We start from the raw sequence: 24,508 nt of genomic DNA on the forward strand, positions 1-24,508 counted from the left end.
TTCAGGCATGCCCGAATGTGTCATGTCAAAAACCATTAGCCTCATTATGATTTATGCAGGGCAGAGATGGAGAGATATGGAGCAAATTAAAAATAAGAATGGAGAAGAGGAATGATATTGCAGTAAATCAAATTAGAAATCTTCAGCTTTTGACATTGCAGAATGGATATGCATGTCTTTACCAATTCAAGTGCAAGCTTGCATGATCTGTACCTATCTTTGGAAACGTGCCTTTGAAAATGTTTTTTCTTTTGTCTGGCCTCAGTGGGTGTCGTGAGTCACCAGTAAAGAGTTTTGGTTGAAGGACTGAGAATTTCAGCACTTTCACAACACTTTTTGTTTTTAACATTTAGTGCAGAGTTTATTATTTATGCTGTGTCATCGCATTTATAGATTCCTGGAATTAGTCTCACCTAGCTAGACTACCAACATACAAGAAGGTCTCCTTTCCAGCTTATTCTGGTTAAGAACTGAACTGCCTATTTAGGAAAGTCGTAGTTATTTTTTATAGTAAGTTTTTTTTATTTATTTATTTATTTATTTTTTTAATAAATTAGCTGACTGCTACTTATGTAAAGCCAAATCAGATTGGAATTGCTGACTTGTTGTAAGTCAGAGGTGGGGGACTCGAGTCACATGACTTGACTCGAGTCTGACTCGAGTCACAAATTTAAGGACTTGTGACTTGCTTGACTAAATAAGGAAAATGACTTGACTTGACTTGGACTTGAGATCCAGTGACTTGAGACTTGACTTGACTTGACCTTCATGACTCGGCAGGACTTGACTTTATAACAACTCTAATTGTTATTATAAATCATTGCGACATAATTTGGTCAACAAAACGCAAGCCACTGAACCCGCGGCAGAAGTGATCCGAGTCTGCGCAGCTGACACTGCGCGAGAGGAACACAGCGCCAAATACACGGAGCAAGAGAAGCTCGCGATGTTTGGATTAACGCTTCATAACTGTATGCATTTGCAAAGCCAGGCGTCACCACTTCATAAAGGAAAGGTATGTAAACGTGTTCGTTAGTTGAAAACCACAGTGTTTTATCGATTAGTGATATTTCTCTTGAACCCAAAATCCAAGACATGTTGTCAAAATGGCCCTAGTATGAGTTTTTATATTTATAACTTACGATATTTAGTAATATTTTCAGCGGCTGCCAACAGTTCCGTTGAGTCCACAGCTAAGTTAGAGTCACGCTGCCTCTAAGCAACACACTGAATACTGAACGAATCCAGGGATTGAACGAATCGGTTGAGTGATTCAGTGGCCCATTCTTGCTTGTTCATGAACGAATCAACTGTTTTGAATGAATCGGTTCAGTGAACACTTCTGTGATAAAGCTGTGATTTGCCACCACTTACTGGTGGCATTAATGTCACAGAGTTGGTCTATCACTTAATTTCATATTTCTATATTCAATTTTTTTTTTTTAATTAATTATTTTTCCAACAGAACAAACAGAAAACAAAACAAAAAAACAAAAACAAAAAAAAGCTTAGGCAGACCTTAAATGCACAGCTGTCAATTTAGTTCTTATTAAGATAAAATCAAAGAAATGGATAAGCTACAGGGGAAGATACATAAACATTAACAGCAATAGGCTTCTTGTTTTGAGCCATGATGACAATAGTTTCCAAGAACAATGTAGGCAATCATGCAAAGTGAAAGAAACAGTCCAAATGGGGTGTCTATATCCGATGAAAATTTTGGGTCCATTTTATTTGATATAAGGGGTAATTTATACTCAGCATATCATTTAAAGTTGAATAGCATGTTTTGTTACACACTGAAATTCGTTACCGTGCTCTCAGACTGAATCCCAGTCTTCAGATATTTAGTGCAAAATCATTTTCAAACATCTATTATCTTTGTCTCCTAGGATGGTCAAACTCAATATAACATAAATATGAGAGACATATTTTTATCTTGTATTTTTATAAAAAAGATTCTCAATTACAGACTTATCGGTATACAAAGTAGTATTTTGCCTATTTTCAAAATGTTATATTTAAAACATTATTATTTAAAATGTATAATTAAAAAAGTAAATTTCTGAGGAAAAATGAATAAGGTCGTGTGGCAAAAATATATTTGTTCCTGTTTGATACTGTGACTTGACTTGACTTGACCCTTATCAGGACTTGACTTGACTTGCTTGAGGTGAGCCACTGACTTGACTTGACTTGCTTGATTTGTTTGTACTGTGACTTGAGACTTGCTTGAGACTTGATGGTAGGGACTTGGGACTTGCTTGAGACTTGAACATGTGTGACTTGCCCCCATCTCTGTTGTAAGTTCTTCACAGTTTTATGTTTGATATGCATCACTTGGTGTTGCATGTGAGGCTGAAAGTGACTCTTTCTTGGCTCCACAGAGTGACGTGGTTTATAGGTTTAAGATTTGGGTTGGTGCTAACCAGAAGGTTGTAGGTTCAGACCCCCAAGCTTTTTGTGCATGACTCCTATCCCTCTTTTGTTCAAAGTGGACGGTCCCTATAATAAGTAGAGTAATAAATTCTTTTTGGATAAGTGTCAGCTAAATGACTACTTTCACACTATCATAAACTGCTGGGGTGTTTGATATTGCTGCAGCAGCGCGTTTTAGTGATGACGCTGTTTCTGGTAAGGTGTTGGGGTGTTCGTGCAGATGCTCTACTGAAAGTATGAACAGGCCTTCTGCTTTCACCCTTTGCACACTCTCTCTTTCCTGTGTGCCTCCGACTGCCTTCCTGTCTTCTCTATTTTAGTGTTATGTCTGTGCTGTGGGACTCTTGACGAGTCTCTGTTTCCTTACTCGAGTTGACTGTGTCCATCGCCAGGCCACACGACAGCGGGTCCCGCTCCTCAGACATGCTGGGTCATAGGGAGTGGCGCATGCCTTGTGTCTGCAGCAGAGTTATTTTGCAGGTCTCACTCTGGAATTTGTGCATTCTGCCAACATGTCTGAGTCTATGGTTCAGGCATCACAATTGTGCCTAAGTTTGATTATTGTCAAGAATTGAGCACTTGGGTACATTTATACACCCAAAAGGTTGGAATTTGCATGCAGATCTGTTCAAATGAAATTTCCTTTTCCCTGTTTAACACCAGGTATAACCTCAGCACTTATGTTACATGTCAGCATTTTGAATTAGTGCATCTGCATCCCTGTGTATGACAGTTTCAGCCGTGTTAAATTTGCCTTAGGGTCTTACACGCCAACACGCCCAGTTTGACCTGACTCACAAAACGAGTCAATCTGCTCTTGAAAAAGTAATTAATAGACCAAATGTCTAATTTCTCTAATTTCCTGTTTTGCAAGTGTGCCTTTAACTTCTTCTAAAATTATATTAATAACTTGAAATCATCTGGCAAGTACCTACATGTAAATGAATGTAAGCTCAATAAGCAAATGCTTTGAAATTAATGACAAATGGATTTGCGGTAGTTGCTTTGCGGTGCGGTGCGACAACTGTCGCCTCCGGTGTAGACACAGTGTTATTGACCCAGCGTAGCAGAATTGCAATATTTGTATAACAATAAATATGGTTAAAGCCTTCACATAAACACACTCGCACTTTGAAATTGATAACAACAACAGATTTGGTGGGAAGAAATTTGCATATTACAGTAAGTTTCTCGCAAAATTGCGCAATTCGTAACACTTTTAGAACAAATGTATCTATTTTACAAAGTAGAATTTACTAATACAAGTATTTGACATCTCATATATATTTAATTTCTGTATATCTAGTGATGGGAGAAGGCTTATGTGCCCTGACACTTTAAATGTACACAAATTAAAGACGTTTTAAATTAGCTAAAATGCAATGCTGGACATTAGGGGGTCAAACTTTTCAATGTTTAATACAGTATTTAAATGGTAAAATAATTTTCATGATTATATCCTTACTGGTTCAAATATATTACCCTTTGAGTTCAAAAAGACTTTTCGGTATCAAAAAATAGCGGTGAACCTTTGCACCCCTAAGTTGATATTCTGGTCATATTTTTTTTTTCCCGAGAACATTTTACTAATTCCAAACCACATCAATTTGAATAACTACTGTTGATTTTGTATGTAATCATTTCTAAGTGATATATACTTGTCCATGAAGGCTGAAAGTCAAAAACTCCTTATTTCAGGTGTGCAGAATTATTAGGCAGGTTTTCTTTTACAAATAAAATGAGCCAAAAAAGAGATTGAACTCAGACTAAAATAAAAAAATAAATTAAAAATAAATTAAATGCCCATGAGAAGGATGCAATACTAATGCAATAATATAATTAGCAAAGTTAAGGCATGACCATTGGGCAGCGAAATGCTCATTGGGTCAGCAGGCTCAGAAAAAACAGGTGGAGAAGAAAAGACACGTTAACTGCAAACGAATTAAGAATTAAGGTGAAGAATTAGGTGTGAAACCATCAGGAACCATTTAGTCTCCAGCGCCACCATTTTCCAGAACTGCAACCTTTCTGGAGTCTCCAGAAGTGCAATGTGTCAGGTTCTCAGAGACCTTGCTTGGGTAAAAAATAAAAAACATAACCCTCACTTAATAAGAATAACATGCTGAAGTGTTGTGAAATACATGAACACTGATTTTGTATAGGCTTTATGGACAGATACGTTGAGAGTGACTCTTGAAGGACCAGCAGCACATCTTCTTGTACCACTGTTTGAAGAATGTATCTTCCAGAATCTGGCAGTAAGTTTTAGAAGCAAATTGTTATTCCATCTCCTATCCTGAAAAGTCTGTCTTGCAGAGATTGACTAAAATGAGCTCCTAAAACTTACTTCCAGAACTCAGTGTATGCAAACAAAAACTTCTATTTTGGATGTGATTAATCACGATTAATCGTTTGACAGCACTAGTTTGCATACATTTTCCATTCACCATGGCACCATTAATTCTGAAATAATGTAGCAATACTGTATGATCTCAGTAAAGTATGCCAGATTGTGCTGGTCTGCTGCATTCTCTAGAACCTAGTGCTTTGCATCCAACCCATGAAAAATTTTATTCAACAATAACGTGGTGGATGTGTTTGTGACATTCCTTGAATATAATTAATAATTGTGACATAATGAATATAATTTCGCTACACACAAAATCGTCGTTTGAATATCACGCTCCTAAACACACCCCAGTTTGGAAGCCTTGCCCCTAGAGTTTACGACACGGAGAAACGAAACCCGGCCAAAAGGAGGAAGTAATCCCATTAAAGAGAAATTGACCTTACTCCAAAAACAATTAGGCTACATTCATTTACGTAATTTTATAATTTTATTTTTAATAATATTAAAATACTGGTAAATGTACATTATATCCTATTTAGTTCCCCTCACTCTACAACAAATATTTTAAATTTAACGGTATTTAGAACAGAACAAGAATGAAAAGTAAGTAGTTATACAATTATATATTAAACTATAAAATAAAACATAAAATAGGCTATAGTGGCATTCATTATACACAGCATACAAGCAAAGCTGAAACGGCATTGGGCTCATCCAAAGAATCCAAATGTTTCCATTTTTGCCATATTTGTAATATTTGGTTGCTAAACTATTATTCATTATGTAGCCTAAATAAGGCTTTATACTTCACTCATGTTCTAATATCCGTGTAAAATCCTTCACGTGCAAAAAGTTTTGCATACAAATACACGGTTTAAAACAAACAGTGTAAATAAACTTTATGTTTGGTTGACTGCATTTTAGTTTGATGATGAATGGCTGAAATGTCAGGCAACGCTAGAACTAATGTTGTTTGTGTCTGTGTGAGGTACCTGTGCGATCAGATGGATTAAATCAAATAAAGATCGAAAGAAAAGAAATGCAATGCATTAATTTCTGTTTTTCTCCTTTCACAGAAGCGCTGCAGGTGCGCGATGCGACGATGCGTGAATCCTCGTTGTCTGTGGTTTACACTGCTGTTCTCGCATATGAAGCTAAAGCCCTGAATAAAACAAAAAAACAAAAGACATTCAAATCTTACTGGTCAGTGATCGACTAATGAGCTTCGGTTGTCGGTCAGGAAAATAACCTAAATGAGCAAAATGATGTCATCCACGATATTTATATGCTTCGCGCAAGTTCAGGCTAAAAAAACTTGCATACATGAGCTGAAAACAGATGTGAGATTTGAATGTAGCCACCACTCACGTTCGTATTGATCAATTCCAAGTTTTGCATTGAAATGACCGTACGCCCACTTTTCTGTCGTACCTTTGTTTCGTAAATGAGGCCCACTGTGTGTCTATAGACAGACTGCCACTGCTGTGTTAATAGCTGTGTATGAGTTGGCGCAGTGCTTGACCAAGATTCTCTTACTGAAGTTTAACTGGTCCAAGGAAAAAATAAATAAACAACACTTCATCTTTCTAACTTGGCTGTGTTGTATTTTTTTTTTGCATAGATTGTGTTGAAATGAAAATAGATACAATAACACCCAAATTTTAAGTTTTTGTTTAATAAAATAGATATTATTTCCAGTTCATTATTTGTATGATTCACCGAGCTCTGGAGTCTGGACACTGTAGAGTTTTCAAGGTTCAAACAGATTTTGAATAACATCCTTGAAAACACTTGATCTTTTTTCTTAGAACTTCCAGTATAATAATAAAAAAATAAAAGTAAAAAATGCCTTTTTTTAAAGATCAAGTGCTGGAAAAGTGCTTGAATTCCACTCTAAAACAACTGTATGAACTGTATATGTACTGTATATATTCCAGATCAAGTGCATTTCAAATCAGAAATTCCATTTCACTTGGGATACTGCCATCAATGAAAACTGCCTGATGTAGGTAGTAGGCTAATGTAGCTTAGTAGGTTTTGGAAATGAGCTAGTGTGTCTTTTTTGATCATTCAGATGTAGGCATACTCCTTGTTTGTGGTTTGTAATTTCATTGAACGCTGAAATGTGTTTGGCTGAATGCAGGTGTGCAAGTGCATGCATTGGTCTATGTGTGTGAGAGTGGGAGTTTGACAGTCCCTATGATTGGCCTTTGACCTACTTTCTTTTCATTCCTAGTCTGTAATTGTGTCAGTATGACACTCATATGCCACTGAGAGACGACATTTCCACCTCGTACGCTGATTATCTTCTCAATCTCCTCTCGTTCGGTTTATAGACTTTTTATATGACTTTTTTATGCGGAAGGATTGCGGTGTACGTGGCCACGATATTCTTTCTCTCCTCTCTCTGGCTCTCCTCCTGGCTTCTAACCAGTCACTTTTTGTTGTTGGTTTTTCTTCCAACTTGGCAGCTGTGTGCTGAAGGAATGCTCTCTCTCACTCACTCTCCTTCTCATTGTTTTATAGCTCTCCTCAGCGACAGGCTGGCCCCTTCACAAACGTGGGATAATTAAATGTTTCATTCTTTTTTAAACACTGCTGCTATGCTCCACTCCTTCTCCTCAGGTCTAAGATTAATAAACAGCCGTGTTGTTTTTGAACGAGGGCCCGCCAAGGCATACTTACCATTATAACTCACTGAACTCTGAGGGATATAAACTGTAAATATATGAAAAGTTCATAAGTTGTATATAAACTTAGATACTAAGACTCGGAATGATGTACAGGTATTGACTTGAGCTCATAAACGTGCATGCGCAGTCATTCACTCACATTGTTTTGCAAAGCGTGACTGTCATGGAATGATCATTGGATCAGTAATAGGGCTCATATTTTCTGAAAATAGTTTCTAATGCTACAAAAGTATTATCACTTCATAAAGTCGCAACATTAGCATCTAGCTTAATTCATGATGTAAAATTGAATGCCACGTAAGGTTATTTAAGGTGTCTTGGATTGGATTACTAAGCAACTTAAGGTCATACACTTAAAACCGAGATTCCTCCTGTATGATTATGCAATGGTTTGTATTAGTGACAATATTAGCTGTGAATAGATGCACATTTTAAAAATCCACCAAAATTTGTATGCCATCCTGGCACTTATGAACTTTTTCATACATACTCAGAGACTAGTGGTTGAGCAATATGGGAATTTTGTCAGATGCTGTAACTACACCATTATCTTAGCAAAAAGTCTGCTTCTTCTTTGACCATTCAAAACTAGCTGTATAGGTAGATTTCTTATTATGACAATAATATACTTTCAAGAATATACTTAATTGCGAACTGATTGTAATGTTTTCTGACATGTAATTGCATGTTAATTAGAATTAAATGATAATTTGTTGTAGTTTACATTTATATTAAATGCAATTAGCTGAACAAATAACTGAATGTAATATTGAATAACGCACTACAGTTAAAATTATAATGAAGGACTTTACATGTGCTTTAGTACCAGTAAGCGGCTCCTGACTGTTAATTTAGGTGGGGCAAATTATTTTGTAATCTTTATATTGTAATCCCTGAACACAACATTTTGGCAGAGATGTCTTTTCATTATCCTGTGGGTGGTGCGCTAATGTTGATTGACAGGCTCGAAGTAATGTTACACACATAAAATGCTGTATAATAATTGCCTTAATATAGTATTTATCACCTCCAAATATTGATTTAGAATGTTGCAAGTTGTGGAGCAATTCAGGTGAGGAAAGAAGATCATATGTCTATTCTCAGAATAAACAAAACAAAACAAACACAACAGAACCATATTAAGGCTATTCATGTGAGCACATTTAAACTAAGGATTTAACGTATAGCCAACTTTATTAATTTGATCCACTACTCCACATAGAAAAAAAAAAAAACCGGACATGCCAACTAGTTACTGACCTGATGCAGACACATAGCTGAAACGGATTGATATCGTCTTGGTGGAGCGAGGTTAACGTAAGGTAGGGGTCAGCCACCCCTTTAAAGAATAAAAATTCTGTCATCTGTCTGTCGATAGTCTGTCATAGTGTTTTATATTTATACCATCATTTACTCACTCAAAATTAGTTTTAAACATGAACGAGTTGCTTTCTTCTGCTGAACATAAATGCTATTTTGAAGAATGTGGAAAACCAAGCAGTTGCTGGTCCACAGTGACTTCCATAGTATTTTTTCAAATTCAATGTGGACCAGCAACTGTTTGGTTACCCACGTTCTTCAAAATATCTTCTTTTATGTTCAGCACAAGAAAGAAATTAATACAGGTTTGGGACAACATGTGAGTGAGTAAATAATGACAGAAATGTAATTTTAGGGTGAACTATCCCTTTAATGACAGTCAGCAGCATGTTTAGTTCTGTCCCTTTTAGACCTGCACATATCTGTTTACTTTAATTTTAGACATAACCAACTGAGCCTATATGTAAATGCTGTGAGTTTTGACAGTATTAGCACAAAAGATAACTTGGTTTAGTAATCAGGCGCTGTTAGACAGATTTTTTAGTGCACGCGTGAATGAAACTTTTAACCGGCAAGGCTTTAAAACACACGCAAATAATGTACTTTTGTGATTGCAAATAAGTACAGTGTCCTGTGACAGTAACTCTACCGCTGAGTTAACACTAATGTGAATGTATGTGGCGTTAACCCTAATCCTAACCCTAACTATATCGTAAGTACATGTAGTTAATTAATATTACTCAGTACTTAAATGTATAATTACATTGTAACAAGGACACCTTCTAATAAAGTGTAACCCAAAGTTGAGCAAAGATGGCAGCATGCAGGTTGTGTACTTCTGAGACCACATGCGCCAGCCTAGCAACTGCCATTGAGTCTATCGCTATTTCTACTCTTGCATACTATACGCTGTACTATGCAAACTAGGGACGCTTGAGTTGTGAAATACAGTCTGTGTCAGCCGGAATAGCCTGAGCAATTATATGAAATTGCAATTTACAGTTTTGTTTTGCATCTTGATGTCTTATCACGTGATGTGACAAATATTTCAGCATGTGCACTTCCAGCAGCCAGTGCGCGGTCATTTGAATGAGGGTTGCGGAGCTGTTGTAATTTGCTGTAGTATGCGTGGCTGGTTTCTGGAAGCTTTGACACCTCCACGTGGTCTCCTCCTCTCTCCTGGCGCTCCCTTCCCCCCGTCCCAGTGCACAGTAAAACAACATACACTGTGTGTGTGGCTCTGTCGGAACGGCAGAGGTTAAAGACGTGCAAGCTTTAGCCACTCCCTTAGCCAACCAAGATTTTCTTTTTTTATCCCTTTATCTCCTCCTCCTCTAGTTTCCCTTGTTCTCTCTCACCCTTGCGCTCACTCGCTCGCCCTGGCTTTTGTGTGAGCGGACGTATGTGTGCAGCACCATCCAGGAAAGAAAGAATGTGTGTGTGAGACAGAGAAAGAGAGACACAGACTGCAAAGAGACAGACAGACAGACGAGAAAGGAGGACACGAGGAGAAGCGGACAAGCAGCAGTGAAGATTGCAGACGTATGCGCGAGTGGAGAATGGAAGACAGTACGACAGGTTTAGCTCCAGTGTGCAACTCTACGGCCACGCTGAACCACCACTGCACCGGTAAAGCAGCGCTGTGGGATTGTGGATTGAGGGCTGTGTGTGTGTGACTGAATTTATGAAGGAGGTGTACTGAGATGCATGTGTGTGTGCGTGCGCAGTGTATTAGCATGAGTCTTCCTTTTTGTCATTTGGAGGTTCCCTTCTGCACACCACACAGAGAGGAAGTGTGTGTAACGCTCTAACCTCACTACATTGATGCACCTCAGCCATGCGTGTGTGTGTTTAGTGAGTAAAGCAGTTTATTTGAATGCTGGTCACCACACCGATAGAGAGCTTTGTGTGGTTATAGTCTTAGAAATAAAGGTTCTTTATTGGCATCATTGAGTCTTTTCATTCCACAAAAGGTTCTTTACTGTGGAAAAAAGGTTCTTGAAATTATTAAAATGTTCTTCACGCTAAGAAAAAATGGTTCTTTTAAGAACTCTTCACTGAAAGGTTCTTTAGGGAACCAAAACTGGTTCTTCTATGGCATCGCTGTGAAAATCCCCTTTTGGAACCTTTATTTTTAAGAGTGTGCTGTAGTTGTACTTCAAATAAACCATAAATGTTGGCCTGACAAACTTGGCATCGATTTTCTGCAAAAATACTCATTTGCTGTATCTTTTCTAAATCATTTAACTTAGAGTATTCCCACAGCAGACGATTCAACATCGTAAAAATACTGTAGACTTACATTGAAGTTTTCCCACTGTTTAAACTCAATGCAACAACCTTGGCACAGAACTTCATGCTGTTGAGTTATTATGCTTTATTTTTTCAAACCATTAAACTTGCACATTTACTTACAGTTTTAGCAGATCCTTGGGCTTTTGTTGAGGGAATAGGTACACTTGAGGATTTCTCATTTAAGATTTTTGTTAGAAATGAAATATGTTGAATGCTGAAAACAGCATTCGAAGTATAAAATAGGGATTCATATTTAGAACTGAGTTTCAGTTTGGTTTGGTTTGGTTATCATTAAAAAGTTTGCGGTCAGTAAGATTTTATTCAGCAAGGACACTTTAAATTGAACAAAAGTGACATTAAAGACATTACAAAATATTTCTATTTTAAGTAAATGTATTACAGTTTCCACAAAAACATTAAGAAGCATGACTGTTTTTTACAGTGATACTAAACAGAGATGTTTCTTGAGCAGTAAATCAGCTTATTAAATTGATTTTTGAAGGATTGCGTGACACTGAAGACTGGAGCTTCACAGGAATAAATTAAAATAGAAAAAGTGATTTTAAATGGTCATTTAAATTGTGTTTTTTGGTCAAATAAATGTAGTTTTGGTGAGAATAGGAGGCTTCTTTCAAAAACATCAACAACTTCTACTGACCCCAAACCGTTGAACAGCAGTGTATATCTTATCTGTAAACTGAATAAGATCTAGTAACTATGGCAGCATATATTCTGTATACTTGCTTAAACATATTTTTCGAATGCATGTCTTGTAGGTCTTTCTTCTTAATGAAACTTGATGAAACTAGTTTGATCCATGAGCTACAGTTATACCTCAAACCATCAGATTCATTCACACAGAAAAGCAGCTGAACATCAAAGACTGTTAAAATGTTTCTCTGCTAGAATAAATATTTCTGCGTCTGTCTATCTCTCTCTCTCTGTCTGTCTTTTTCTCTTCTGTCTCTACGGTCTAGATAACCTTCAATCCTCAAGGCTTTTAAAACATTTCTGAACTTTCAGATAAGGCTTTCTCAAGTCAGCATTCAAGGATTATCTTGACAAACTGTCTTTTTCTAAGCTGATGTTTTTGTCTAGCGTGCGTGTGTGTAGATCCTTGTATCTGTGTCTTGTGGCTTTTTATTGGGATGCCACGTCTGTACAGAGTCTGTTTGTGGTGTCTCATTTGGTGAACTGGCTTGGGGGAATATAAGCAAATCTCTTTGTAAAAGTGTGTGTGTGTGTGTGAACGGTTGGGGTTAGAGTATTACTACTGAGGATGTGAAACAGAAATACTCAGGTTCAGTGGCTGAATGTGGGCAAAATACTGCCTCTGGTCAGGGTGTTTCTTCCTTTCATTGTAATAAATGCTGGTTAAAGAAACAATAAAAAAGTGAACGATTAACGTGTGTGTGTGTGTGTGTGTGTGTGTGTGAGTGTATGTTTGTTTGCACAAACCATTTGTGAATCTACCTGTAGTATGTGTTCAGCTGGTGTTCAGAGTGTTTGTCTTCTTGCAGATGGTACACAAGCTTTTCTGTTTACTTGCTTCTCTGTCTCGCTCTTCCTTCTTTGTTTTTTCTTTTCTCATCTTCTTTAATGAAAGCCGAAGTGTGTGATATATTTAAAAAAAAAATGGTAAAACACTTTCTCCCATCTGGGTTTGTATGCAGAGACAACTGTAAGTAAACCATTGCAGGTTTATTTCCTCTAAGTGTAAACACTGTGTCTCTGTGGCTCTTTCAAAACATTGCTCTGTTTGTTTAAGCATCCAGACCAGCCCCGCACAGCAACAAAGGCTCGACCAATAGCGTGAGTGTGGGGTTCGTCTGACCAATGGCAGATGATGGAAACCTGTTTGAAAACATTATTTTTTGCAGTTATGTTAGTGCTAGTTCTTTTAGTTGTTTTAAGGCAATGAAAAAAAAAAAAGGAAAATGAAACAATGTTGCGTGACAGTTACACTATAAAAGTTAATCTTTCTCTCCTCTCTCTTTCTCATATATTTGATCTTTTCACATCTTTCATAAGCATGCTGACAAACAGCACAGTAATACAGTAAATATTTACACACATTTATGTAGACCGTCTACAGTATAGACTTTTATGGTTTTATGTACAGCTCATATGGCTGTGCGATATTGAAATAATTGAAATATCATGGTGACTTGCGATAGCTGAATGATTGCTGAATGCTGATTTTAATACTTCAAAAAGTTATGAAAAGTCAAAGTTTTAAATTCAACAAAAATTGCAGAGAATAGACTGGTCATGCAGCTGTATAAATATAAAATAAATTGCTTGTTTTGTGACTAAGCAAACAAACAAACTTTATTTGCAGCATTTTTGTACTGTTTTTACAACCGAGGACGTCCCCACAATGAGGCTTCATCAGACTCTGCTCACTTTTGAGTACAAATTTGTCCTCAAAATATGGTTAGGTAGCTACACGCGTGCGCGCGCACACACACACACACACACGCACAGACACAGACACACACATGCAGGTTCTGTTACAACCGTCTGCTTGTATTTGGCGCTGGAGTTGATGTACTGTATGTTAGGCGAGATTCCAGCTGAGAGAATCTCTCAGACAACTTTTACAGATGGACAACTGCTGTCTGCTGTATGTGTGTTTGTGTAGGATGTGTTAGTGTGTTTAAGTTTATCTAGCGGTCAGGGGTTAGTTTGCGATAGATATCTAAACTTTGTGAACATTTGAATAGAAACTTCTAGCTGTTCCGCTTATGTTTGCCTGGACATCTGCACAGATATAAATAACTATAAATGTGACCCTGGAGCACAAAACCAGTCTTAAGTCGCTGGGGTATATTTGTAGCAATAGCCAAAAATACATTGTATGGGTCAAAATTATCGATTTTTCTTTTATGCCAAAAATCATTAGGATATTAAGTAAAGATCATGTTCCATGAAGATATTTTGTAAATTTCTTACCGTAAATGTATCACAACCTTAATTTTTGATTAGTAATATGCATTGCTAAGAAATTCATTCAACTTTAAAGGTGATTTTCTCAATATTTGGATTGTTTTGCACCCTCAGATTCCAGATTTTCAAATAGTTGTATCTCGGCCAAATATTGTCCGATCCTAACAAAGCATACATCAATGGAAAGCTTATTTATTCAGCTTTCAGATGATGTATATATCTCAATTTTGAAAAAATTTGGTATTACCATGGTATTACCATTAGGTTTTTAGCCACAGTACCATGTATTTTTGGATATCCATTCCATAGATGGCGATTCTGTATCTTTCTTTGAAGGACTTTGGAGTACCGTAGTATTATGAATATGGATTACCATCTGATACCAGGAATGTGACGTGATTCTGCCTGATTATTTGCTGATACAATGCTGATAGTGATATCTAGAGGTCAGGGTGTCTGAAGGCCAGTGTAGTAATGAGATATTAGTATTAAAAAGTTTAGAGACAGGAAATAGGATGATGTATACCCGTTAAGTAGCACAGTGTGGTTTTATAGGATGTGGCGTTCTCTGTGCAACTCTGTGATAATCCTGCTCATCCATCAGCGAACGGGCCGCTGCGTAACCCTGTCTCTCCACTTGCTCAGTGCACATAGTTGGCCCGGCTGCACAGTCTAATGTCTTTAAACAAACATGTCACCACACGCGCTAAACAATTTAAAGCCGCTGAGAGGCAATAGGCTGGAATCTGCAGCGCAATAATTAGCACTTCATGCAGACACACATTTTATAATTTCCGTGCACAGACCTTCATTATTGGGCACATGTTGGCTGTATTCACAACGGAATGCTATGTACTGCATACTGCACAGTGTGCACTCTACACTGCCTACTATTCTTTATAAATACTAAGGGTGACGGTACGTATTATGCAGAATTTTTCTGGTGTTTTTTTTAGAAAATGTAAACAGTACTATGCCATGCTGCTGTCACAAATGATGTCATGATGCATGTTTAATTCAGGGACTCACAACCATTTATTATTTGGTAAATTAAAAATGTAATACAATTTAATAATAAGTAATACATTTTTAATCAATTTTTGTTCAGTAATTTTGTTGCAGGAAGGACAAATAAGAAGTCAGAGAAAATGTTTTTACTGCAGGTCATTTGTTGCACTTGAGATTGAAGGTCAAGTTGAGCATATTCTAGTAAATTTGACAAATAATTGCAAAGAAACCGCAAATAACACATTGAATTAAATGATACATTTTGAAGTAGAAAGACTGAAATATTATTTCCTTGCAAAACATTCTCCAGTAATCTTGGACAGCCTATTTGCCGTCCAGTAATTTACAACTTGCGGGGAACAACACATTTTTTGTGATGTGCATACAACTATGTACAGCAGAAATGTTTAAAACTAGTATATTAGTATACTATTTAAACACAACCAATGTTTAAACTTTGAAATTGCTTCTGGATTGTTTGTCACATGGAAATGTTATAAGATCAAGTTAAGCACATTGAACTGTGGGATACAGTATAACATTATAGTGTATACTACTATCTGGGTATTGCATACAGTAAGTTGCATAGTATGCTGCTTACTGTAGTACAGTAGTTGTTCCGAATAGCCAGTGGTTAATTGGTGGATATCTGTGCTGCCTTTGTATGCTGTGGATTAGTTTAACCAGAGTCTGTTTTGTCTTTTGAACATCAACGCAGCTCAATCTGTCCATAATCTAAGAAGAAGAAAAGGTGGTGAAAATGTCACAACTTTGCTCTGTACTACTTGTCATTATCTAATCTCACATGGGCCCCACAGATGTGTGAGTGCGTGTATGTGGTTTTGTGTGAGGGAGAGTATGTGTGTATCTTGTGTGTCAAGCCCCGGGCCATTACAATGAATCATTAACATGAAGCTTCAGTGCTGTGTAGTTAATCATGTCTGTTACATGTCTGCTGAAGGCAGAGGAATCTCATTCACAAAGCTGCACTGAACCACTCTCACTGCACCATACTGCAATCTTAATATTCTGTTAGAGTTGTGTCAAACTTGTATGACTTTCTTCACAAAGCCACAATAGGTGATTTTTAAAAAAAGAATATTATGAACGCTTTTCATGCATTTTCATTGTACATTTGATATAGCTGAAGTATGATAATGTGTTTCCAAAATATGTTGTTCATCAAAGAATCCTGAAAAAGATACATTTTCCCACAAAAAAAAAAAATAAATACTAAGCAGCATGACTGTTTTCAACATTGATTATCATAAAAAAAATAATAAAAAAAAGTTTCTTGAGCTGCAAATCAGCATATTAGAATGATTTCTGAAATATCATGTGACACTGAAAATTCAGCTTTGACTTTGAATAAATTACATTTTAAAATATATTAAAATAGGAAACTTTTATTTTAAATTGTAAAAGTATTTCACAATATTACTGTTTTTACTGTATTTTTCATCAAATAAATGCAGCCTTAGTGAGTGAAACATGAAAACTTCAGAATTGTGAATGATAGTGCATAAAAATATATAATTAAAATACTTTACTTATTAAACAATTTATATGGTTAAACATTCAATATATATTAAACATTTATGTATTTGAAATGGCATGGCAATATTCTATCTTTGCAGCAAACTAGACTGATATTATTAAAATTAAGAGGTACAAAATTATGTCCAAATTAAAGTCTAGTTAAATATAATCAAGGCATGTTTTCCACACATTCCACTACTTATATTTATTTTTTTTAAAACAATGAATAGAATTAAGCAGCAATATTTAGCTAAATATTTATCATTTTAATTGTTAAATATACACTGAGAACATTTTTGAATCTGAGTTTTTAATTGCTTCATTCAAACAGATTCAAATAAAACTGATTCAAGTAAAACTTACAGGCTAAATAAAAAGCAGATTATATGAACCATTGTATTGGCAGCAAAGTAATTGTAAAGATGGCGAATAATCAAGCTGTACTGGATAGTCTTGTGTGGATGCTCATAACCTTGAGATGAGGACAGAGCACAAGCGTCTTCCTCCCTAGCGTCTCTATATGCAAATGAGCTCTCATGTCTGTCACGCATGTATGAGCATGTAATCCCCTGTGTGTGGACATGCTTAATTATAATGTTTAATTCATATCATTTGCATGCAACAATGATAACCAGTCCCAATAGGCTGTCTATATGCGAGTCTGTGTCTGTGTCTGTGTCACTGGTACTTTTACAGAAGGACTATAACCCTGCAAAAGTGTCATGGCATTACATACATAGAGTTTGGTTTTTTTGCCTTAGGCAAATAAATAAGCATCCTCAGGAGGTAGCTTCATGGCGATGACTTTTAAAAGGGCAAACACCACTCATCTTCCTTCAGAAATGTTAAATATCTAATTAGTATTATGTGCTCTCCTGTTAGCATAAGTTTCAGGTTCAGTTGTGTAGCTTGAATCTTCGCATGTTAACTGAGAGTTGAGAGGTGCGTCACTGCTTGAAAGCAGAGTGTCAATTTATTTCAGTATTTTCACTCTTATCTTCCACATCTTTGAGGTCACTTCCTGTATGAGCGCAAAAATGACTCAAAGCAGTATTACAGAGGGCTTGCACAGCTTCCCTTTTGTGGCTTTCCCCGCCTTTCACAGTCACATGTTGAGCAATTACCATTGTAGTACAAGGGTGGCATTTCATACACAGAGCCGTAGTTCACTGACAAGCTAGGCAATATCGCGTTCATTATCGAAGGCGATTCATCTGAGATAATGAACGCGATATTGCGTAGCTTGTCAGTGATCTACGGCTCGGTGTATTAAATGCCGCTCCATTTGAAAACAGGTGATGGAGATTTACCGCTAATCAAGGAACCGGCTTTACTGACGAGATGTGCATGCATATCGCATGCGATATATCGCCCAGCCCTATGTAATACAATTGCAAAAATATAAAAACCATGGCATTGTCACAGTACATTTTTTTAAATAAAGGTTGGAGCATGGTATTGCAAAGTGTATTTTCAGAGATACTACTCAGTTACAATACTATGCTTAAAAAAAGGGTGTGGTAATACTGTGCTTTTGAATGATTTGTACAATCTCTTACATAGTACTACAAAGTATTATATAATACCATATTACTACAGTGTATTTTTTTTATACAGGTCTACTGTGGTTTTTGGAGTATCACGGTTTTCTTAAAAGTACCGCAAAAGTACAAAATAGTTATTTATTTTACAGTCCTGTTCTATGTATACATGTACTTAATACAGTAAGTGCATTATATGGGTAATAACTAGGTATTAACCTAGAATCTACCCCTAAACCGAACCTTAACTCAACCTTATTTCACTCAGTACTTTCCTAAGGAAGTACAATGAAAGTGCATGTGTAAATTAAAGTGCAACCAAAAACATGATAATATCATAGTGTGATGTCCAAAAAAAAGGGGGTGTTACAAAGGTACTGTGTATTAAAATAACATGGTGCGTGTCTAATAAAACATGATAATCCCATAGTACTTTTTGCAAGCATTCAGTTCCATTTAATTATGGAATGCATGTGTGAGTGTATAATAACCCTACTTCAGTTAAATGTTTTGTTCTCTAAACCGTATAAGACTCTCACACACACATAACCAGTTCAGACATGTGCAGCCTTCTGCTCTACTCTGGTTTACAAGTGCGCCAAGTGTTTTAACGATCTCCTAACCCCCGCAGCGTGACTTGATTATTTTTCTTGCAAGGTACACAAGAGACATCTCTGCTGTTTCATGAAGGTCAAATCCAACCCAGTTTTGTGTGCGGCCAGTCAATGCTTCCATCTATCCCTTATCTTGTAGTATGGAAGCTCACAGCTAAACACCACGAAAGATTATCAGGGCTATCTGTTGACAATAAGTGTTGCAAATGGTGAACATTAACAAGACACATCAATCAATGCTAGCGAACGTGTTTGTGTGCGACTAGAGCCTGAATGCAGTTGATTGCACCACTGAGTCTTATCTCAGCTGTAAATCTGCCATCTAATCCTGAGGACTTCCTCCATAGACCTCCAGTCAAAATGAAGCACGCCAAAAACAAGTCTTACGAGCATGCAGTCTGGCCACGTGCCATGGGTTTGTCCCGCACCAAGTCTAGGATCTCATTGGAGTTGTGTGTATGAGCGTATGTTGGGCTCTGGTCCGAGTTTGGAAGATTTGCGTCTTCTATACAAGATAAATTGGTTGCATTTTGAGGTGATGCGTGTTAGGTTAGAGGTGTGTGTGCATTTATGTGTACGTGCTGAAGGGGTGGGGGAGAAAACTAAGGAATTTGACGAGCTATTGTGAAATATGACATGTGCGTAGGCCTTCCTTCCTCTTAGCCAGCAAGGAATTATGGGTAGAAATGTGGAAGAGGCCACGTTTATACTCATTTTAGGTGTACCCCATTCTGGAGAAACGTCACGCCATTGATATAATTCGGTGGAGGTTACCTGGGGATACTCTGTCACCTTCCAACCCTCCCTTTCTCTTTCTATTTAGCGTGCTCCCTCTGCCCTTGGTTTTTCCGTATGCACTGCCAGTATCAAACAACCTCCCAAAGCGATTTCCTCTCAAAGAAATGCATTGTATTATAAACGTTTGCCCTCTCCATGTTTCCGTGGTCTGCTGAGATAAGACGGTTTGAGAGGAAGGACCTGCAGACAGGGAGGAAACCGCGGGCAGAGAAAGCAAATGAAATATTGCAGCCGTTTCGCAGCCCTCCAGAGATTGGATTTTATTGACTACTTCCTGCAACCTTGAGATGTTTGCTTTTAGTTTCTTGGTAAATTTTTGACTAAGATAAAACAGGTGAGCGGCATTGGTGTGTATGGACTTGTCTTGCGACTCCAGTGGAGTCTTTTGTGGTAACTTGGGAATGTTTACTTGTGTTCAGGTTCCTTAGTTCACCGGCTCTGGTTTTATTCATTGAAGGATAATGTGCATCATATTTATCAAAAGTTTGGTGGATTTTTACAGAAAAAAAAAGCTCTATTTTCTATTGTCAATAGTGTAGCGTTGTATGAAACACAGCTCACACAGAAGTCACTTTCAAAACAAGCAGCTTTCTGTTAGTCCTGTTGCAAAATCTGTGTGGGGAAACCTTTTCACCCTCCACAAAGTTCTCAGTCGTGTGAATTTGTATAGACATGACTGGATTTTGTGAGCAAAAATTCAGCAAAATTTGTTCTCCCAAAAAACTTTGCATTTGCTTGCAAAAGAATTGGAATCTATAAAGATTTTGCTCCCAAATCATGTTATCTCCATCATCAGCTGTGGATTCATGTGTCAGGGGGAATGCAAAACTTTGTGAGAAAATGACAAGCTTGCTTAAAGGAATAGTTCGCCCAAAGATGAAAATTACTCCATGATTTACTCACCCTCAAGCTATCCTAGGTGTATATAACTTTCTTCTTCAAAGCCACTCTCGTGAACACTCATACACCAGTTAGCGGAAGCTAGAGATTACGGTTAATACAGTTTTAAATATGGATATTTTTCTTATACAAATACATCGATTAGCTTCAGATGGCATTAATTAACCCTCCAAAGCCGTATAGAGTACTTTTTATAATGGATGGATGCACTTTTTTTGGGATTCAAAATCTCGACCCCCCCCATTAACTGCCATTACAAAGTTTGGAAGAGCCAGGACATTTTTTTTTAATATACCTCCGAATGTATTCGTCTGAAAGAAGAAAGTCATATACACCTACGATGGCTTGAGGGTGAGTAAATCATGGGATATTTATTTTTTATTTTTTTGGGTGAACTGTTCCTTTCTCACTTTGTAGCATTAGATTTGCATTGTCAATACTGTGAAGGAGCTACCCCATATTAGTGCCTCAGGTTTGATCTTCTACAGAAGAATTATTCAAACTATAGAAAACTTATAGAAAGCCTTGGTGCTCACACTGTCACTGGCTTTGTGATCTGATGTAGATCTGGAGAGAGGAATTCACTAATAATTCTGCTTCCTGATTGCATTGTTTATTTGCACACGCTATCTTCTTCAATCTAGCATCACCTAAAGGAAATGCAAATGCAGGTAATGTTACTGCTGCCGTGATCAATCAAAAAGCACATCATTTTTACATCAAATTCAGTTTTACCCTCAGCTTCTCAAGGGTGACATAGCATCAGATATTCACCCCTGATTATTTTTTGAAATGCTGCCATAATCTAGCCTTCAGATGTCAAGACTTTAAAAAGGAAATAAAGCAAACAGCACAGCTATGAAGTTGATTCATTTTTAATGGTAGTATTCGTGATTCACAGAGGCAGGAATGAGAGGTTTGATATGCAACTCTGACAGACTAAGTATCGATCAGTAGTTTTGCGCTAGCTTGGCGTCTCTGACTCACGACAGCCGATGGCTTGGACGGCTTCAGGATGTTGATTGCGGTTGAATCGCTTCGCTCTACATTGCTGCAGTTGCCAGATTGGACCGATTGATCTTTGTGCTAACTGTAAAGTGGGTTAGCTCAGCTGTTGGCCTAGTGTCTAGCTAATGTACTTGGCTTCGTGTCTAATAATGGACTCTGGGTTAGAGTGCACAGAGGGTCCCTTTGTTGGCTTGTTTGACGTGTTTTGTTTGGGTATTTACTCACTGATTTCCTGTTAGTAGGTTGTGGGTTGGTCTGTGTGAGTGTGTGCCAGGGCATTCCTGAACCTCCTCCCCATCTCCACACGGAGCTCCGCAGTGACCTAAAGGCTGCAGGCACCCTTATCATTAGTGCTATCTAGGGAATTTGCCGATTTTTCAAGAGCTGGGTGTTCAGTGCGGTAATAAGCTTCTTGTATTTGTGCCCATGTGTTTTGTTTGTGAATTCTGTGTGGGTGAGAGTGTGAGTACTTCCAGTGATTTATTAGTGGTGTAAAAATGTCCCATGGTTTGGTTTCAAGCTTGGATTGGAGATGTGTTGGTGTGTGAGAGTTTGAGTTGTTATATGGTATTTTATGCCCCTTAAGCTAGCTAACCGCAGCTCAGAATGCAGGGCCTCTTCGATCAGGGAAGCAGTCCAGCAATCAAAATCCCAACCACAGTAACGCCTGGCAGCTGACTACAGCGCTGCAGTACCATGCAATGCCCCCCATCCAGAAACCAACACTAAAGGCCTCTAATGCACCAGTAATACTGCTAACATTCTGCTGCGAAGAAAAGCACTTATAAATTAAAAATCTCCCCTTATGTCGTTCCAAAAAACTTTATTTCTTCTGTGAAACATAGAAGATAATTGTTTTTTAATTACACTATTTTTTTTTAATATGCTAAAAGTCAAAACTGTTTGGTTTACCAGAATTCTTCAAAATATATATATTATTTTTTTTTCTTCCACAGAAGAAAGTTTTAAGCATGAGGGTGAGGTAGGTTTGGATATCGAGAACCAGTTTCATTTTAGAATCGGTTTCAAATGTCCAAGAACTGTGGATTCGATAAGATACATGCATTTCAGTTCCTCTTATTGATAAATGTGTGTGCATTTTATCGTTTTAAACTATGCAAGTGCAAGAAGATGTGAAAGAGAAGTCAATTGGGCAATCTTACTGTTTTTGGTTTTTTGTGCTGCACACACATCAAAAACACACACTCCAAAACGCCTGTCATGTAGTACTTCTTGTGGTTGAACAATTACACAATTTTGTTATTAAATTGTCAAAATAACCTCATAAATACAGTCAGTCTTGTCTTTAGTGAACATAAACAGTTGAGAAAAAAAATGCATGTGTATCAGTATATTGGATCCGTGCATTAGGTCTTAAAGTGACAGCAGCCTATACCTGCTGCCGTCTGTGCAATTAATGTTAATTTAAGAACAAAAGGAAAATCACTCACTGATCTTGACTGAATAACTTGTAACTAAGGATTAATCTATGTTTTATTTATAAAAAGAAAACTATGCAGTGTTATTTTACATTGGATTACATTTTATTAAAATTTCTGCACCTTTCTATTGTCTTATTTTTTTTTTTTTAAGGTGGGTGGCAACTAGCGTTAAGGTTCAATACTGTCACCTACTGTGTTGGATTATGTACGATTTTATCAAATGTGTAATATCTTGATATCAATATATATTTTTTTAATTCCCCATTTCCAGACAGACAAAACGATAACACTGTTTATTAAAGGGATAGTTCACACAAAAAACTGAAGTTATGTCATTAATTAATGGATGGACTATTTTAACTTTTTGAACATATCAGTTGTGTTGCTGTCTATAGAGGGTCATAAAGCTCTTGGATTTCATCAAAAATATCTTAATTTGTGTTCTGAAGATGAACAAAGGTCTTACGAGTTTGGAACGACATAAGGGTGAGTAAATAATGACAGCATTTTCATTTTTGGGTGAACTATCCCTTCAAGCCTAGCTCACACTAGAGGACCGACTCTTCTCGTTCTGTCATGTTTGAATGCTAGTTCATGTCTGTTAGTTTTGATGGCGTATATAAATGCAACTGTACTCCTCAAAGTGGACAAAATTCACTTTTAACAAATATTTGCGTATACAATGTACAATTTAAATATAACATTTTCAATAAAATGTACTTTCTTTTTGCAACATAAAATATTGATCAGCAATAACAAGTAGCAATTCATGGTTCTAATATCCAGCCTAACTGTGTTTAGATGCATTCATATTTTCTGACAAGCAAAAGAGCATGAATAGCAGCAGCCAATGAAATTGCTAGAGGAAAGAGCCAAGACATAAGCTGCCTTCACGTGCTATCGGAAATGCAAGTTTCCTAATCGGAAATTGGACATGAACAGCCTCTCAAGTCGTATTTATTACTGAGCAATTCGGAAATAATTTTGATACCCGAGTTTCCGAGTTGGGAGGGTCATAAACTTTAAACATTGTGAAGGGGACAACCATTGCTGCTGTCAATGCTGTTCTCACATCAACTGCATCCCTTTTTCTTGTCGCTAAAGTAGTGTATTTATAGGCTAGATATGAATGATCATTCAAAGCATATTGTATGTTTTACAAGCTGTGAAATAAGCATGTATTTCACCGAAATTCCAGAATTGTTAGCAAACTGCATGTACTGTATAGCGCGGAGAATGTTTATATGATTGTCAACCAGTGGGATGCTACATTTTATTCTTTCCAACATTAAAGCACTTGAATATGACAAGCGCGCAATTACGACTTCATAAGTGGGAAATATGACATTTCCAATAGCATGTGAAGGCAGCATTAATGCATAAAATAGCCTTTGCTTACCACCAATTCCATCTGTAACTGTGCTGCCCACGTCTCACACTGTCTCATTTATATTTTTTTGCCTCTTTCCTTATTTTTCCGTTTTGTGAATAAACAGTCCCAAGCCCATTCTCCATGTTGTTGTTTGACATTAGTGGTGTCTGGTGCTCTTCAAGATTGGGAAAGCACAGATGTCGCTTATCAATGGGAAATGTGCTTTGAAGAACAGCTACT

The 24,508-nt window shown here is 37.1% G+C and overlaps 1 protein-coding gene across 4 annotated transcripts in view; it reads left to right on the top strand.

Annotated features, from left to right (window-relative positions):
• The window catches only part of LOC131551907 (echinoderm microtubule-associated protein-like 4), a 96,851-nt gene that overhangs the window by 27,968 nt on the left and 44,375 nt on the right, over positions 1-24,508 (top strand). For 2 of the 4 annotated variants that reach the window (XM_058795127.1, XM_058795128.1), the window contains exon 1: positions 10,164-10,431. The exons of 1 other annotated variant lie outside the window; for it this stretch is intronic. In XM_058795127.1, the coding sequence (XP_058651110.1) occupies positions 10,347-10,431 (85 nt within the window). In that variant the 5' untranslated portion in view covers positions 10,164-10,346. Of the gene's footprint in view, positions 1-10,163; positions 10,432-24,508 lie in introns of those variants that run through there. One more of the 4 variants, XM_058795130.1, reaches the window with a different exon arrangement.

Source organism: Onychostoma macrolepis, chromosome 13 (assembly GCF_012432095.1).
Source record: "Onychostoma macrolepis isolate SWU-2019 chromosome 13, ASM1243209v1, whole genome shotgun sequence".
Classification (NCBI taxonomy): Eukaryota; Metazoa; Chordata; class Actinopteri; order Cypriniformes; family Cyprinidae; genus Onychostoma; species Onychostoma macrolepis.